This window comes from Oncorhynchus clarkii, chromosome 14 (assembly GCF_045791955.1).
Source record: "Oncorhynchus clarkii lewisi isolate Uvic-CL-2024 chromosome 14, UVic_Ocla_1.0, whole genome shotgun sequence".
NCBI lineage: Eukaryota > Metazoa > Chordata > Actinopteri > Salmoniformes > Salmonidae > Oncorhynchus > Oncorhynchus clarkii.
In genome coordinates this window covers 36,066,727-36,083,553 of record NC_092160.1, presented here as the reverse complement: position 1 = coordinate 36,083,553, position 16,827 = coordinate 36,066,727, and the positions used below count along the sequence as shown (strand labels likewise).

Genomic DNA, 16,827 nt, shown 5'->3' with positions numbered 1-16,827 from the left:
AGCTTGGTAGCAAATGGGTCTTCCAAATGGACAATGACCCCAAGAATACTTCCAAAGTTGTGGCAAAATGGCTTAAGGACAACAAAGTCAAGGTATTGGATTGGCCATCAAAAAGCCCTGACCTCAATCCTACAGAAAATTTGTTGGCAGAACTGAAAAAGTGTGTGCGAGCAAGGTGGCCTACAAACCTGACTCATTTACACCAGCTCTGTCAGGAGGAATGGGACAAAATTCATCCAACTTATTGTGGGAAGCTTGTGGAAGGCTACCCGAAATGTTTGATCCAAGTTAAACAATTCTAATTGAGTGTATGTAAACTTCTGACCCACTGGGAATGTGATGAAATAAATAAACGCTGAAATAAATCACTCTACTATTATTCTGACATTTCACATTCTTAAAATAAAGTAACTGACCTAAGACAGGCGATTTTAACTAGGATTAAATGTCAGGAATAGTGAAGAACTGAGTTTAAATGTATTTGGCTAAGGTGATTGTAAACTTCAGACTTCAACTGCACATCCACTACATCCAAATGACTCCGTGTTGATGAAAAGCTGAGAAAAAATGAGAAATCCAAGATAATTATTTACAATTGTAATTGAGTTGAAAACCCTTTAAAATCGAGGAAAATTTGAAACTGAGCCCTGGCTGGTCAGCAAACTATCCCTAGGCAAATGGAACATGACAGACAACATGATCTTATGGAAGCTTGTAAATCAATGCTAATGTGAAGAAATATTGGTTTTCTGTATTGATAGCCGCATCTCACTAATGTAGTACTGATTTATGCAGGAATATGGCAGTATAGCGTTACACATATAAGAGGGGGCGATTGACCAAGGTAGTCTGATTGAAGATTTTAGCGTTTTTGAAGGTTGTTTGGACTAATCATGTCATTTTTCACTGGCCCCTCGATTATGACAAACACAACATTATATGATCAATTAGAGTGTATTTGTTGGCAGATCTATTCTAAGCAATAGGAGTAATATCAGATTGTACAAGAGAACATACACTCACTGTATCACATTTTTATTCACAATTAACATTGTAGAAACATATAGAGTATTTTGTTCAAGTCCAAGAAGGGCTTAGCTATATCCTAGTAGAATTACTGTGTGTGTGTGTGTGTGTGCGTGTGTGTGTGTGTGTGTGTGTGTGTGTGTGTGTGTGTGTGTGTGTGTGTGTGTGTGTGTGTGTGTGTGTGTGTGTGTGTGTGTGTGTGTGTGTGTGTGTGTGTGTGTGTGTGTGTGTGTGTGTGTGTGTGTGGACAAGTCAGTGCATTATGTGTAATCCAACTTACAATATATGTCCAGCTTCCTGGGCTGTTAGATGAAATCTTACACGAGGCCAGGTGCTCAGGAATCATGAATCAATACCTCAGTGACAGGCTGTAATACAACCAGTAGACAACCTTAAAGTCATTTTTACAAGATGATTAAAAAAAAAATCACTGAGAATGTTCTCAAAAGGGCATCTGACTGGAATCACAAACAACTTCTTAGAAAAGACTCTAGAATCTGAATTTGTATATTTATTTTTCATCAACTGGATGAAAGTCTGCAATCAAAACAGTCTGTAAAAGCTCTTCTCTTTCTGTTGCTTTACGTACAGTGACGCGCTAAATTAATAGAGAATCCAGCCATAAAACTTCATCTTTCATATGTCTATCGTAAAAGACATTCATTAAAAAAAAGAATCTAACTCATACGGGTTTCCTCACATTTTTTTTTTATTTTTAACTTCCTGTCTTTAATTTAGAGCATACTGCTAATGATAATGTGGATGTCTGACTGTTGACGTTGCATTCCTGTTGTTATATTTAGATGTATTCTTTCCTTTTCCATTACTTTTCCCTATTACCCAACCTAATTCAAGTCTGCAAACTTTAATATGAAAGTCTAAAAGGGGAAATGGTTTACTGTTTTATGTTTTACTTTATTTTCTTCTCTCAATACCTTAAAGTATAACTGACAGCGTTGTTTTCCTTGTTTTCACAAAAGTCCTGTTTGCATATTTTCCATCATAACTTCTGATTAAAACTGTTCCCGAATGAGAGATGGATATCTAAACTGTTTAATCATTTCTTCCCGCTAGTCGAGTTATGTTGTTGCAAGAATAATTGGACATACAATTATTATTGTGTGTCCAACTAACCATTCCAGCAACACAGAAGTTGTGAAGGGCATTGGCCGTCGTTGACCTAGACAGTACAATGTAGAATAACAAAACAGAAAATGTACTAATCATCATATAGATGATCTCAAGGTTATTTTTATTCTTAATGGGATTCTGTTATAAGTAGAGGAAATTAAGGAAAAAGGACAGACAGTATGATATAATGAAGGAAGGACAGACAGTATAATATAATGAAGGAAAGAAGGAAAGAAGGACAGACAGACAGACAGACAGACAGACAGACAGACAGACAGACAGACAGACAGACAGACAGACAGACAGACAGTATAATATAATGAAGGAAGGACAGACAGACAGTATAATATAATTAAGGACAGACAGACAGTATTATATAATGAAAGAAGGAGAGACAGTATAATATAATGAATGAAGGACAGACAGTATAATATAATGAATGAAGGACAGACAGACAGTATAATATAATGAATGAAGGACAGACAGACAGTATAATATAATGAATGAAGGACAGACAGTATAATATAATGAATGAAGGACAGACAGTATAATATAATGAAGGACAGACAGTATAATATAATGAAGGACAGACAGTATAATATAATGAGGGAAGGACAGACAGTATAATATAATGAAGGACAGACAGACAGTATAATATAATGAAGGACAGACAGACAGTATAATATAATGAATGAAGGACAGACAGTATAATATAATGAAGGACAGACAGTATAATATAATGAAGGACAGACAGTATGATATAATGAAGGACAGACAGTATAATATAATGAGGGAAGGACAGACAGTATAATATAATGAAGGACAGACAGTATAATATAATGAAGGACAGACAGTATAATATAATGAAGGAAGGACAGACAGACAGTATAATATAATGAAGGACAGACAGTATAATATAATGAAGGAAGGAGAGACAGATAGTATAATATAATGAAGGACATACAGACAGTATAATATAATGAAGGACATACAGACAGTATAATATAATGAAGGACATACAGACAGTATAATATAATGAAGGACAGACAGTATAATATAATGAATGAAGGACAGACAGACAGTATAATATAATGAAGGACATACAGTATAATATAATGAATGAAGGACAGGCAATTTAATATAATGGAAGACAGACAGTATAATATAATGAATGAAGGACAGGCAGTTTAATATAATGCAATGAGAAGGTCCAATGTCCTGATTAATAAGAAGAGTCATGGGAAATGTGCAATACAATGCAAAAGGACTTTAATAAATTCCAGAAGCTCACACATACATAAACAAAACATTTATATACAGTTTTTCTTCACATAATTGGCAAATCAAAGTTAATTACAAAGAGTATGTAAGGAGCATATTGTACTTCACATTGAATAAAAGTGAGGTTGGTATTTCATCGTCATCTGTCTCCCGTACAACAGAAGCTGTCTTGTCTCATGTATTCATGTATGTTTTTTCTCTTTTCTCCCAAAGATCGGGTACATCTAATGATGATTGCAGTGCTAAGATGCTCTGTATAGTTCACACTGTGTTTCTACTCAGTAGTGTTACATTTGATACCATAATTACATCTGATACCTTCTCCAGAAACGATTTGAATCATTAGGAAGGTATCGTATATGTGCCACACATACTGTACATACAGCCTCGTCTACCAAAGCAGTCTCTTTCATAAGACAACCATTAAACATCATGACTATTAACAACAGTGCTAACCCACCAAGCTGTTTATTAGTGTAGTATTGAAGATAGTAATTAAGATCAGGACATGACTCCAAGTGTTTACACAATGCAATAGAGGCATATATTTGTGTGGATACCAAACCAGAAACCAAAAAGATTATTTTCTCTTCCTAAAGTCACCTTATTGCTGCTAATAAATCGAAGCCTGCTGAACGCTGCTTGACCTACATCTACCCGTGTAGGTGTTCAATGTTTTATCCCTCTTAATTTCAATGGAATAAATAATGCCTCAATATAAATTAGTGCACAATAAAAAATTAAAAATAAATTGCATTATTATTTTTTGCTTCAGACCAACCAAGTGGTATCAACGAACTGCCTGAGTTTTACCATTTGGAATATTCATTTTAAATTTGTAACACTATATCTCACAGGTTAGATCGGCTGTGACTTGTGGAGCTGTCTGTCTGACTCCGATACACTAAGGTTAAACCATGGTGCTCTACTGTGAAGCTGTCTGTCTGACTCTAACTGACGGGGCGGCAGGTAGCCTAGTGGTTAGTGCGTTGGACTAGTAACCGATAGGCTTGGACGATCGAATCCCCGAGCTGACAATCTGTCGTTCTGCCCCTGAACAAGGCAGTTAACCCACTGTTCCTAGGCTGTCATTGGAAATAAGAATTTGTTCTTAAAACTGACTTTCCTATTTATATAAAGATACAAAAAAAATAACATGGTGCTCTGCTATGAAGCTGTCTATCTGACTCTAGTACAGGTTAAACCCTGGTGCTCTACTGATAAGCTGTCTAACTGACTCTAGTACAGTAAGGTTAAACCATGGTGCTCTACTGATAAACTGTCTATCTGACTCTAGTACAGGTTAAACCATGGTGCTCTACTGATAAACTGTCTATCTGACTCTAGTACAGGTTAAACCATGGTGCTCTACTGATAAGCTGTCTATCTGACTCTAGTACAGGTTAAACCCTGGTGCTCTACTGATAAGCTGTCTAACTGACTCTAGTACAGTAAGGTTAAACCATGGTGCTCTACTGATAAACTGTCTATCTGACTCTAGTACAGGTTAAACTATGGTGCTCTACTGATAAGCTGTCTAACTGACTCTAGTACAGGTTAAACCCTGGTGCTCTACTGATAAGCTGTCTATCTGACTCTAGTACAGGTTAAACCATGGTGCTCTACTGATAAGCTGTCTAACTGACTCTAGTACAGGTTAAACCATGGTGCTCTACTGATAAGCTGTCTATCTGACTCTAGTACAGGTTAAACCATGGTGCTCTGCTATGAAGCTGTCTAACTGACTCTAGTACAGGTTAAACCATGGTGCTCTGCTATGAAGCTGTCTATCTGACTCTAGTACAGGTTAAACCATGGTGCTCTGCTGATAAGCTGTCTATCTGACTCTAGTACAGGTTAAACCATGGTGCTCTGCTATGAAGCTGTCTAACTGACTCTAGTACAGGTTAAACCATGGTGCTCTGCTATGAAGCTGTCTAACTGACTCTAGTACAGGTTAAACCATGGTGCTCTGCTATGAAGCTGTCTAACTGACTCTAGTAAAGGTTAAACCCTGGTGCTCTGCTATGAAGCTGTCTATCTGACTCTAGTACAGGTTAAACCATGGTGCTCTGCTATGAAGCTGTCTAACTGACTCTAGTACAGGTTAAACCATGGTGCTCTGCTATGAAGCTGTCTATCTGACTCTAGTAAAGGTTAAACCATGGTGCTCTGCTGATAAGCTGTCTATCTGACTCTAGTACAGGTTAAACCATGGTGCTCTACTGATAAGCTGTCTATCTGACTCTAGTACAGGTTAAACCCTGGTGCTCTACTGATAAGATGTCTAACTGACTCTAGTACAGTAAGGTTAAACCATGGTGCTCTACTGATAAACTGTCTATCTGACTCTAGTACAGGTTAAACCATGGTGCTCTACTGATAAGCTGTCTATCTGACTCTAGTACAGGTTAAACCCTGGTGCTCTACTGATAAGCTGTCTATCTGACTCTAGTACAGGTTAAACCATGGTGCTCTGCTATGAAGCTGTCTAACTGACTCTAGTACAGGTTAAACCATGGTGCTCTGCTATGAAGCTGTCTATCTGACTCTAGTACAGGTTAAACCATGGTGCTCTGCTGATAAGCTGTCTATCTGACTCTAGTACAGGTTAAACCATGGTGCTCTGCTATGAAGCTGTCTAACTGACTCTAGTACAGGTTAAACCATGGTGCTCTGCTATGAAGCTGTCTAACTGACTCTAGTACAGGTTAAACCATGGTGCTCTGCTATGAAGCTGTCTAACTGACTCTAGTAAAGGTTAAACCCTGGTGCTCTGCTATGAAGCTGTCTATCTGACTCTAGTACAGGTTAAACCATGGTGCTCTGCTATGAAGCTGTCTAACTGACTCTAGTACAGGTTAAACCATGGTGCTCTGCTATGAAGCTGTCTATCTGACTCTAGTAAAGGTTAAACCCTGGTGCTCTGCTATGAAGCTGTCTATCTGACTCTAGTACAGGTTAATCCATGGTGCTCTGCTATGAAGCTGTCTATCTGACTCTAGTACAGGTTAAACCCTGGTGCTCTACTGATAAACTGTCTATCTGACTCTAGTACATGTTAAACCATGGTGCTCTACTGATAAGCTGTCTATCTGACTCTAGTACACGTTAAACCATGGTCCTCTTTTATGAACCAAGCCTTTCAGTCCCTTGTGATTGTGGCTCAGAGTAGTAAACTCTATTATGAGGTACAATTCCCTACTGTCCCACGGTGACAATCAGTAGACAATGTGGTGTTCCAGTCCAGTGGGCCATGCACTAGCCACACTCGTCAGTACTAACAGTTAGCTGTGGTGTTCCAGTCCAGTGGGCAATATATATTAACACTAGTTCACGCTCTTCACTGCTAACACTAACTGTGGCACTGTAAGTGTATGGGATGATACGAGGTGATCATTGACATAAAGGTACAGAACAGTCACATAGTAGGCCCATTTGCTGTAGGCCCATTAGCAGTAGGCCAATTTGCATTAAGGCCCATTTGCATTAGGCCAAGATTGCAGCATCATACATTACAAGTCACTATATCCATGAGCCCCCCCCCCCCCCCCAAAAAAAAATAGCGAATTCAATGGATTCAAAAGCAATTGAAATAAAATAGCCTCCTGGCACACTCTTAGAAAAAAAGGTGTTATCTAGTACATTAAAGGGTACTTCAGCTGTCCCCACAGGAGAACCCTTTGAAGAACCCTTTTTGGTTCCAGGTAGAACCCTTCTGAGTTTCATGTAGGACCCTTTCCACAGAGGGTTCTACATGGAATCCAGACGAGTTCTAACTGGAACCAAAAAAAAAGGGTTCTACCTGGAACCAAGAAAGGTTCTGCCTATGGGAACAACCTTAGAAACCCATACGGAACCCTTATTTCTAAGAGTGTAGGTCAAACTTTACTCAAACAGAATCAATAAATATAAACAAAGTCAACTCTGTGATAAATATACATACATATAAACATACTTTACAGAATACAGTACAGAATAACTGTCCATTGTATTTACAGGGCGGTGGGTCATACCGTGTGTCATCATCTAGGAGATAGATACGAGATAAGTGGTGCTATAGGGTTTCTGTGAAGTATTTCAAACCTCCTACAGGATTAACAAGTAGAGCTTTGTCAAGTTTCAGGCAGGCAACAACGTGTCTTCATTTCGGTGAAAATTATTCAAGTAAATACTTTTTTTTTTTTTCGCCCACAAAAAAATAAATAAAACAAATTAACATATTCCTTTTGATGGTTGGTGTTTTGAGGCTGTAGAGACTGTATAGTATGAGATTCACCTCTTCGTCTGTGCCTTCCTCCCTCTCTCTCTCTCTCCCTCTCTCTTTCTCTCTCTAGGTACTGGCAGCTAGAGATTGATTTTTATCCTGTGGCAGCGACTTGTACCTGAGCCACAGAGTGTGTCATAGAGTGGTGGTTTCAGTGCCGTCTCCTGTAATATAGAGAGACAAGACAGATATAGGGAGATTGAAGTTACAATATAATCCAGCTCTTAGAAATCTAATCTGTAGTAGCTGTTAAACTCTATTACACTCGGAAACAGTGAATACAAATCTCTAGATCATTTGTATTCAATTTAAAAAATACAAAAAAAGCATTCTTCAAGACACACCTGACAATCAGGTATAATTTCCTCGCCAGATGAAGTCCTTGAAGAATACTACATGAGAGCATAAGCTTGTGCATTTTACTGTGATTATCAGAGCATGCAATTCTCTTCAACTGATTTAGCTCCAAATGTGAAATGACATCCACCACCCTACTGCAACACTTCGTTTTAACCCTGAAAACAGCATTTGTCTCGTACTTTAAACCTTACTCTGGCACCCTACAGTAAGGTCCTCTGATAGGTACACGTCTGAAATTAATTTGGTCTGCCCCAAAACTACAAAAAAAAGACACATCTTCCGATATCTGGATGATCACGTTGAATCTGATCTTGCGCTGCTGCTTACGTTAGGCATTTTGATTAAAGACGCACTGAATTTTGCGCGAAAGAAAAACTGTTGCACGTGAAATTTCATGTGATTTTTCTATATGTGAAATCATGTGATTTTCTGTAAAGGTAACTATAACATTTAGCTAGAGTGATTGTTTTAGGAATATATTGTACATTTACCACAACAACATAATCACGTCCGCAATCCTTTGAAATGTTCATGTTCTGAGATCATAAGTTAAATGGTGATGTCTGTGTACAGTATGTTAAGTATGAGTATTTTAATAGGGCCTGCTAGCTAGGAAAAATACACAGATCACAGGAGGGTTTGGTCTGACATCAACAACTGACCTGGTATGCACTATGGCTCTGCTAGCTAGGAAAAATACACAGATCACAGGAGGGTTTGGTCTGACATCAACAACTGACCTGGTATGCACTATGGCTCTGCTAGCTAGGAAAAATACACAGATCACAGGAGGGTTTGGTCTGACATCAACAACTGACCTGGTATGCACTATGGCTCTGCTAGCTAGGAAAAATACACAGATCACAGGAGGGTTTGGTCTGACATCAACAACTGACCTGGTATGCACTATGGCTCTGCTAGCTAGGAAAAATACACAGATCACAGGAGGGTTTGGTCTGACATCAACAACTGACCTGGTATGCACTATGGCTCTGCTAGCTAGGAAAAATACACAGATCACAGGAGGGTTTGGTCTGACATCAACAACTGACCTGGTATGCACTATGGCTCTGCTAGCTAGGAAAAATACACAGATCACAGGAGGGTTTGGTCTGACATCAACAACTGACCTGGTATGCACTATGACTCTGCTAGCTAGGAAAAATACACAGATCACAGGAGGGTTTGGTCTGACATCAACAACTGACCTGGTATGCACTATGGCTCTGCTAGCTAGGAAAAATACACAGATCACAGGAGGGTTTGGTCTGACATCAACAACTGACCTGGTATGCACTATGGCTCTGCTAGCTAGGAAAAATACACAGATCACAGGAGGGTTTGGTCTGACATCAACAACTGACCTGGTATGCACTATGGCTCTGCTAGCTAGGAAAAATACACAGATCACAGGAGGGTTTGGTCTGACATCAACAACTGACCTGGTATGCACTATGACTCTGCTAGCTAGGAAAAATACACAGATCACAGGAGGGTTTGGTCTGACATCAACAACTGACCTGGTATGCACTATGGCTCTGCTAGCTAGGAAAAATACACAGATCACAGGAGGGTTTGGTCTGACATCAACAACTGACCTGGTATGCACTATGGCCCTGTAGAATATGGGACAAACAAAAGAGCATATTGGCCTTTTTGCTGTTGCATATTCATACCCGTGTCTGAGATCACTCAGCCAGCCAGGGAGGTTGCTCACTTGATCTGCCACAACTAAAGCACAGATGGAGACAGAGGTTTCCCTCACGTCACCGGGAGGGGGATTGACCTCTAAAACTACCGGCTGGGAACAGGGAGATAGACAGAGATAAAAGAAAAGGAAGGAAGATATGAGGGAGGGAATAAAAGAGAGAAGGGAAGCTAGGGAGAGAGGAAAAGAGGCTATGGTGCACTGAGCAGCATTGGATCCTACCAAACAAAGCTCTTAGGATATTAAGATACCATATGGTGCCATAAATATGTAGTCTCTGAAGTCTTTTTTTGACAAGCTTCCCTCTTTAGCGCCTACATCCATCTGACCTTCATCTGCAAATCTCCCGTGTCTCCTATTAGGATTCAATGATCGTTTTCTGTCATATCCTTTATCCTCTAGCTGCTTTAGGTAAGAGGTCAATGGAAGAGGCACGCAAAAGGAACTAAATCACTGTCTTTCACTTTCATGAACAAATAAAAACATCACAATCTGCTTTATCCTGTATTTTGGACTTTTTGTATTACATGTTTATGCTCAGGGAGATAAAGCGGTGTCCACTTGCCATATGCTGCTTTTGTTAAGGCCAGGCTGACTTGAACGGATTGTGAATTCCACACTCGACAAAAACATTTTCATTTTACGAGATGAAGTAAAACATGAATGTTAATATTCTGGGGAGCATTAGAGAATGTATCTGAACTGCATCAATGTTAAAAGAGGAATCTATTGGAGCGAGAGTTTACAGACAAGTCAAAAACTAGGAAGTTGTAGCCAGTATTGTCAGTCATTGGCTGTCAGAGGTCCAATAATATTAAAGACCTTAGTGACAGCCAATGATATTTAGGTATACCTGATATAATCTTAACAATCCTAAAGGACATTGACTTCTTTCCTCTTTTATCTATTATCCTCTCCCGAAACCTAATTACAGAGATTTTAATCATATTGTATTATGAGTGATTAACCCTTTAATGCATTTAATTAGCCTTTTGAGCTCTAGATTCTCACCAGACCCTTGCATTACTTCACGTGTAGGCTTTGAATAAGCACACTTAGCTGTCACATCTAATGCCAACAGGGAGGCCCTACTTTTCAAAAACGCTCCAGGTGACAGGAGATTACAACGGAGATAATAGATATGCCATCGTCATTGACATCTCTAAGGTGGTGCTGGTCTTTCAGTTTGAACAACGCTGTCCCACTTTAGACCAAAAGCATGTGTTTGACAGAATCTGACCAAACATTATGACCAATAATTACTCAATCATAAGAAACAGAAAGTGATTAAACTCGCAATGCCTGACTAATAATTACCCCATAAGAAACAAATAATGATTTGATTCAACTCGCAAAGCCTTTTTCAGATTAGCAAGCCCTGAAATACACAAGATGGAATATACTGATGGAACGGTTGATACGGCACATACAAGGACGGAGGAGAACGTCGACTTAGTCATCAATCCATTCAAATTCAGATTAGCTTTAAAGGATAAATATTTCTCACTGACGAACAACATCAGTGACATGGAATATTTAAAATACACCATTAATGTCGCCCCCCCCCAAACACAAAAGAATATAATTAATAAATAATAATAAATATAACATCAGAATTGTAAAACATTGGTTAAATATTTGTACATATTTAAGGGGATATTTCAAGGCAGGGCATAACCAGTATGTGTGCAAAGACATTCTGACAACTTGACAGGGAGCATTACAAACCCAAGTGAATTATCTGTTCCTTAGTACGCTGTGCTGGCTACGCAAGTAGGCTTACGTATAATGTCCCATGGCAGTAGGCTTACGTATAATGTCCCATGGCAGTAGGCTTACGTATAATGTCCCATGGCAGTGTTGCTGTTAATTAAATGGGCTCTAAATAAAAAAAGTGGGTGGGGAAAATGAATATCTGCTCTGTGTGGGTTGTCTCTTCAAATGTCTACGTTCCCTAAAGCAGCAGTGGATGGTGGTCCTGTGGGGTAGAGCATGGTGCTTTTAATGGCAAGGTTGTGAGCATGGTGCTTTTAATGTCAAGGTTGTGAGCATGGTGCTTGTAATGGCAAGGTTGTGAGCATGGTGTTTGTAATGTCTAGGTTGTGAGCATGGTGCTTGTAATGTCAAGGTTGTGAGCATGGTGCTTGTAATGTCAAGGTTGTGAGCATGGTGCTTGTAATGTCAAGGTTGTGAGCATGGTGCTTGTAATGGCAAGGTTGTGAGCATGGTGCTTGTAATGTCAAGGTTGTGAGCATGGTGCTTGTAATGTCAAGGTTGTGAGCATGGTGCTTGTAATGTCAAGGTTGTGAGCATGGTGCTTGTAATGTCAAGGTTGTGAGCATGGTGCTTGTAATGGCAAGGTTGTGAGCATGGTGCTTGTAATGTCAAGGTTGTGAGCATGGTGCTTGTAATGTCAAGGTTGTGAGTTTGATTCCCACACGGGAAACAGTACAGAAAAAAGTATAAAAAAGTATGCACTCACTACTGTAAAAATGTTCTAGTTAAGAGTTTCTGTTAAATGACTAAAATGTTAAATGATAGACAATGCATGTGTAAGAACTATGCTACAAGGTATTTGAAAGGATTGAAACAATGAAGTCACAATTTTAAAAAAATCTCTAGAGAAGTACAAAATTCCCCCCCTCAAAAAATTCCCCTCCACTTCATCAAATAAAATATTTTAAAGACGTATGATGAAACTACACCAAAATGTGTTATTTCTGATGTGAGCAATAATCCTGAAAAAAAAAAGTATATATATAAAGCAGTAAAAGATAAAACATGAAAAACTACAAACTAATTCCAGGACAATACTATTGTATTAGGCATCTATAATGCACATGTGTTTTACTTTACAAACTCTGGGGGTGCCACAGGGTTCAATTCTCGGGCCAACTTTTCTCTGTATATATCAATGATGTCGCTCTTGCTGCTGGTGATTCTCTGATTCACCTCTACGCAGACGACACCATTCTGTATACTTCTGGCCCTTCTTTGGACACTGTGTTAAGTAACCTCCAGACGAGCTTCAATGCCGTACAACTCTTCTTCCGTGGCCTCCAAATGCTCTCAAATGCAAGTAAAACTAAATGCATGCTCTTCAACCGATCGCTGCCCGCACCTGCCCGCCCGTCCAACATCACTACTCTGGACGGTTCTGACTTAGAATATGTTGATAACTACAAAAACCTAGGTCTCTGGTTAGACTGTAAACTCTCCTTCCAGACTCACATTACCGTAAACATATCCAATCCAAAATGAAATCTAGAATCGGCGTCCTATTTTGCAACAAAGCATCCTTCACTCATGCTGCCAAACATACCCTCGTAAAACTGACCATCCTACCGATCCTTGACTTCGGCGATGTCATTTATAAAATAGCCTCCAACTCTCTACTCAACAAATTGGATGGAGTCTATCACAGTGCCATTCGTTTTGTCACCAAAGCCCCATATACCACCCACCACTAGGACCTGTATGCTCTCGTTGGCTGGCCCTCACTTCATACTCGTCGCCAAACTGACTGGCTCCAGGTCATCTACAAGTCTTTGCTAGGTAAAGCTCCGCCTTATCTCAGCTCTGGTCACCATAGCAGCACCCACCCGTAGCACGCGCTCCAGCAGGTATATCTCACTGGTCACCCCCAAAGCCAATTAATCCTTTGGCCGCCTTTCCTTCCAGTTCTCTGCTGCCAATGACTGGAAGTGCAAAAAAATCACTGAAGCTGGAGACTCATATCTCCCTCACTAGCATTAAGCACCAGCTGTCAGAGCAGCGCACAGAGCACTGCACCGTTACATAGCGCCTCTGTAAATAGCCCATCCAACTACCTCATCCCCATACTGTATTTATTTATTTATTTATCTTGCTCTTTTGCACTCAAGTATCTCTACTTTCTTCTGTACATTTATCACTCCAGTGTTTAATTTGTATATTGTAATTACTTCACCACCATGGCCTATTTATTGCCTTTATCTTACCTCATTTGCACACACTGTATATAGGCTTTTTCTACTCTATTATTGACTGTATGTTTGTTAATTCCATTGTGTAACACTGTGTTGTTGTATGTGTCGAACAGCTTTGCTTTAATCTTGGCCAGGTCGCAGTTGTAAATGAGAGTATGTTCTCAACTAGCCTAAATAAAGGTGAAATAAAATAAATAAATAAATTACTGTTTGAATGAATCCCATGTTATAACCTTGTTTCCAAAATGTCTAAACTGTACAATAGTACCTTGTCCTCATCCTAAACAACAGATGATGTATAATGGCGTAGTTACTGTATCTATACCACACCATAACGACAACCAATGATGAACCCTAACCTATATAAATACTGTATCTATACCGCACCATAACGACAACCAATGATGAATCCTAACCTATATAAATACTGTATCTATACCGCACCATAACAAATACTAATGATGAACCCTAAACTCTACCACACTACCCACCTTCTATCTAACTACATTTTTGTACTGCTATTTACACCATTCAAAAATGCAATTAAAGTCCCGATCCCCCTGACACTCTCTAGGTACCGCCTCCTCCTATTGGTCCCAAGCCTCCATCTAGCTACCCACTCCTCCTATTGGTCCCAAGCACCGTCAAGCTACCCCCTCCTCCTTTTGGTTCAAAGCCCCGTCAAGCTACCCCCTCCTCCTTTTGGTTCCAAGCCCCGTCTAGCTCCAACTCCTCTTATTCTTCCCAAGCCCTCGTTTAGCTAGACCCTCCTACTATTGGTCCCAAGCCTCAATCTAGCTACCTCCCCTTTCTATTGGTCCCAAGCCTCCATCTAGCTATCTCATCATTCTATTGGTCCCAAGACACCATCTAGCTACCTCCTTTTTCTATTTGTCCCAATTCTCCATCTAGCTACTGCCTCATTCTATTGGTCCAAAGCTTACATCTAGCTACTTCCTCTTTCCATTAGTCTCAAGCCTCCATCTAGCTACCGCCTCTGTCTATTGGTCCAAAGCCTCCATCTAGCTAACACCTCTTTCCATTGGTCCCAAGCCTTCATCTAGCTCCCTCCTCTTTCTATTGGTCCCAAGCCTCTATCTAGCTACCCAGTCCTGCTATTTGTCCAAAGCCTCCATCTAGCTCCACCTTGCCTCCATCTAGCTACCTCCTCTTTCTATTGGTCCCAAGCCTCCATCTAGCTCCACCTTGCCTACATCTAGCTACCTCCTCTTTCCATTGGTCCCAAGCCTTCATCTAGCTCCCTCCTCGTTATATTGGTCCCAAGCCTCTATCTAGCTACCCAGTCCTGCTATTTGTCCAAAGCCTCCATCTAGCTCCACCTTGCCTCCATCTAGCTACCTCCTCTTTCTATTGGTCCCAAGCCTCCATCTAGCTCCACCTTGCATACATCTAGCTACCTCCTCTTTCCATTGGTCCCAAGCCTTCATCTAGCTCCCTCCTCGTTATATTGGTCCCAAGCCTCTATCTAGCTACCCAGTCCTGCTATTTGTCCAAAGCCTCCATCTAGCTCCACCTTGCCTCCATCTAGCTACCTCCTCTTTCTATTGGTCCCAAGCCTCCATCTATCTCCACCTTGCCTCCATCTAGCTACCTCCTCTTTCTATTGGTCCCAAGCCTCCATCTAGCTCCACCTTGCCTCCATCTAGCTACCTCCTTTTTCTATTGGTCCCAAGCCTCCATTTAGCAACCTCCAATTTCTAGCTACCCCCTCTTCCTATTGGTCCCAAACCTCCATCTAGCTACCTCCTCTTTCTATTGGTCCTAATCCTCCATCTAGCTAATTCCACTTTCTACTGGTCCAAAGCCTCCACTTAGCTACCTCCACTTTCTATAGGTCCAGAACCTCCATCTAGCTACCTCCAATTTATTTTGGTCCCAAGCCTCCATCAAAATCCCTCCTCTTTCTATTGGTCCCAAGCCTCAAACTAGTTACACCTCCTGATATTGTTCCCAAGCCTCCATCTTGCTACACCCTTGCCCTATTGGTCCCAATCCTCCATCTTGCTACACCCTTGCCCTATTGGTCCCAACCCTCCATCTAGCTACCTCTGCTTTCTTTTGGTCCTAAGCCTCCATCTCGCTACCTCCTTCTACCAGTGTTACCAAGCCTCCATCTTGCTCCTTGTACTTATTATTGGTACCAAACCTCCATCTAGCTACCCCCTCCTGCTATTTGTCCAAAGCCTCCATCTAGCTACCCCCCTCTTCCTATTGGTCCCAAACCTCCATCTAGCTACCTCCTCTTTCTATTGGTCCTAATCCTCCATCTAGCTAACTCCACTTTCTACTGGTCCAAAGCCTCCATTTAGCTACCTCCACTTTCTATAGGTCCAGAACCTCCATCTAGCTAACTCCAATTTATTTTGGTCCCAAGCCTCCATCAAAATCCCTCCTCTTTCTATTGGTCCCAAGCCTCAAACTAGTTACACCTCCTGATATTGTTCCCAAGCCTCCATCTTGCTACACCCTTACCCTATTGGTCCGAACCCTCCATCTAGCTACCTCTGCTTTCTTTTGGTCCTAAGCCTCCACCTCACTACCTCCTTCTACCAGTGTTTCCAAGCCTCCATCTCGCTCCTTTCACTTATTATTGGTACCAAACCTCCATCTAGCTACCCCCTCCTCCTATTGTTCCAAAGCCTCCATCTAGCTCCACCTTGCCTCCATTTAGCTACCTCCTCTTTCTACTGGTCGCAAGCCTCCATCGAGCAACCTTTGATTTCTATTAGTCCCAAGCCTCCGTCTAGCTACCCCCTCCTCCTATTGGTCCCAAGCCTCCATCTAGCTACCTCCTCTTTCTATTGGTCCCAAGCCTCAATATAGCTACCGCCTCTTTCCATTGGTCCCAAGGCTCCATCTAGCTACCAACTCTTTCTATTGGTCTGAAGCCTCCATCAAGCTACCTCCACTTTCTATTGGTGCCAAGCCTCCATCTAGCTACCTAATTCTCCTATTTGTCCCAAGCCTCCATCTAATACCGTCTTCTTTCTATTGGTCCCAAGCTTCCAACCAGTTACCCCTCCTGCTATTGGTCCCAAGCCTCCATCTAGCTACCCCCATCAAGC

The 16,827-nt window shown here is 40.8% G+C and overlaps 1 protein-coding gene across 1 annotated transcript in view; it reads right to left on the bottom strand.

The window, feature by feature from the left end:
- Positions 1 to 7,364: 7,364 nt before the first annotated feature.
- Positions 7,365 to 16,827, bottom strand: part of LOC139366578 (protocadherin-11 X-linked-like) — a 44,855-nt gene continuing 35,392 nt past the window's right edge. Inside the window, exon 4 of the mRNA XM_071104232.1 lies at positions 7,365 to 7,869. Coding sequence (XP_070960333.1) covers positions 7,786 to 7,869 — 84 coding nt within the window. The 3' untranslated portion in view covers positions 7,365 to 7,785. The remainder of the gene's footprint in view (positions 7,870 to 16,827) is intronic.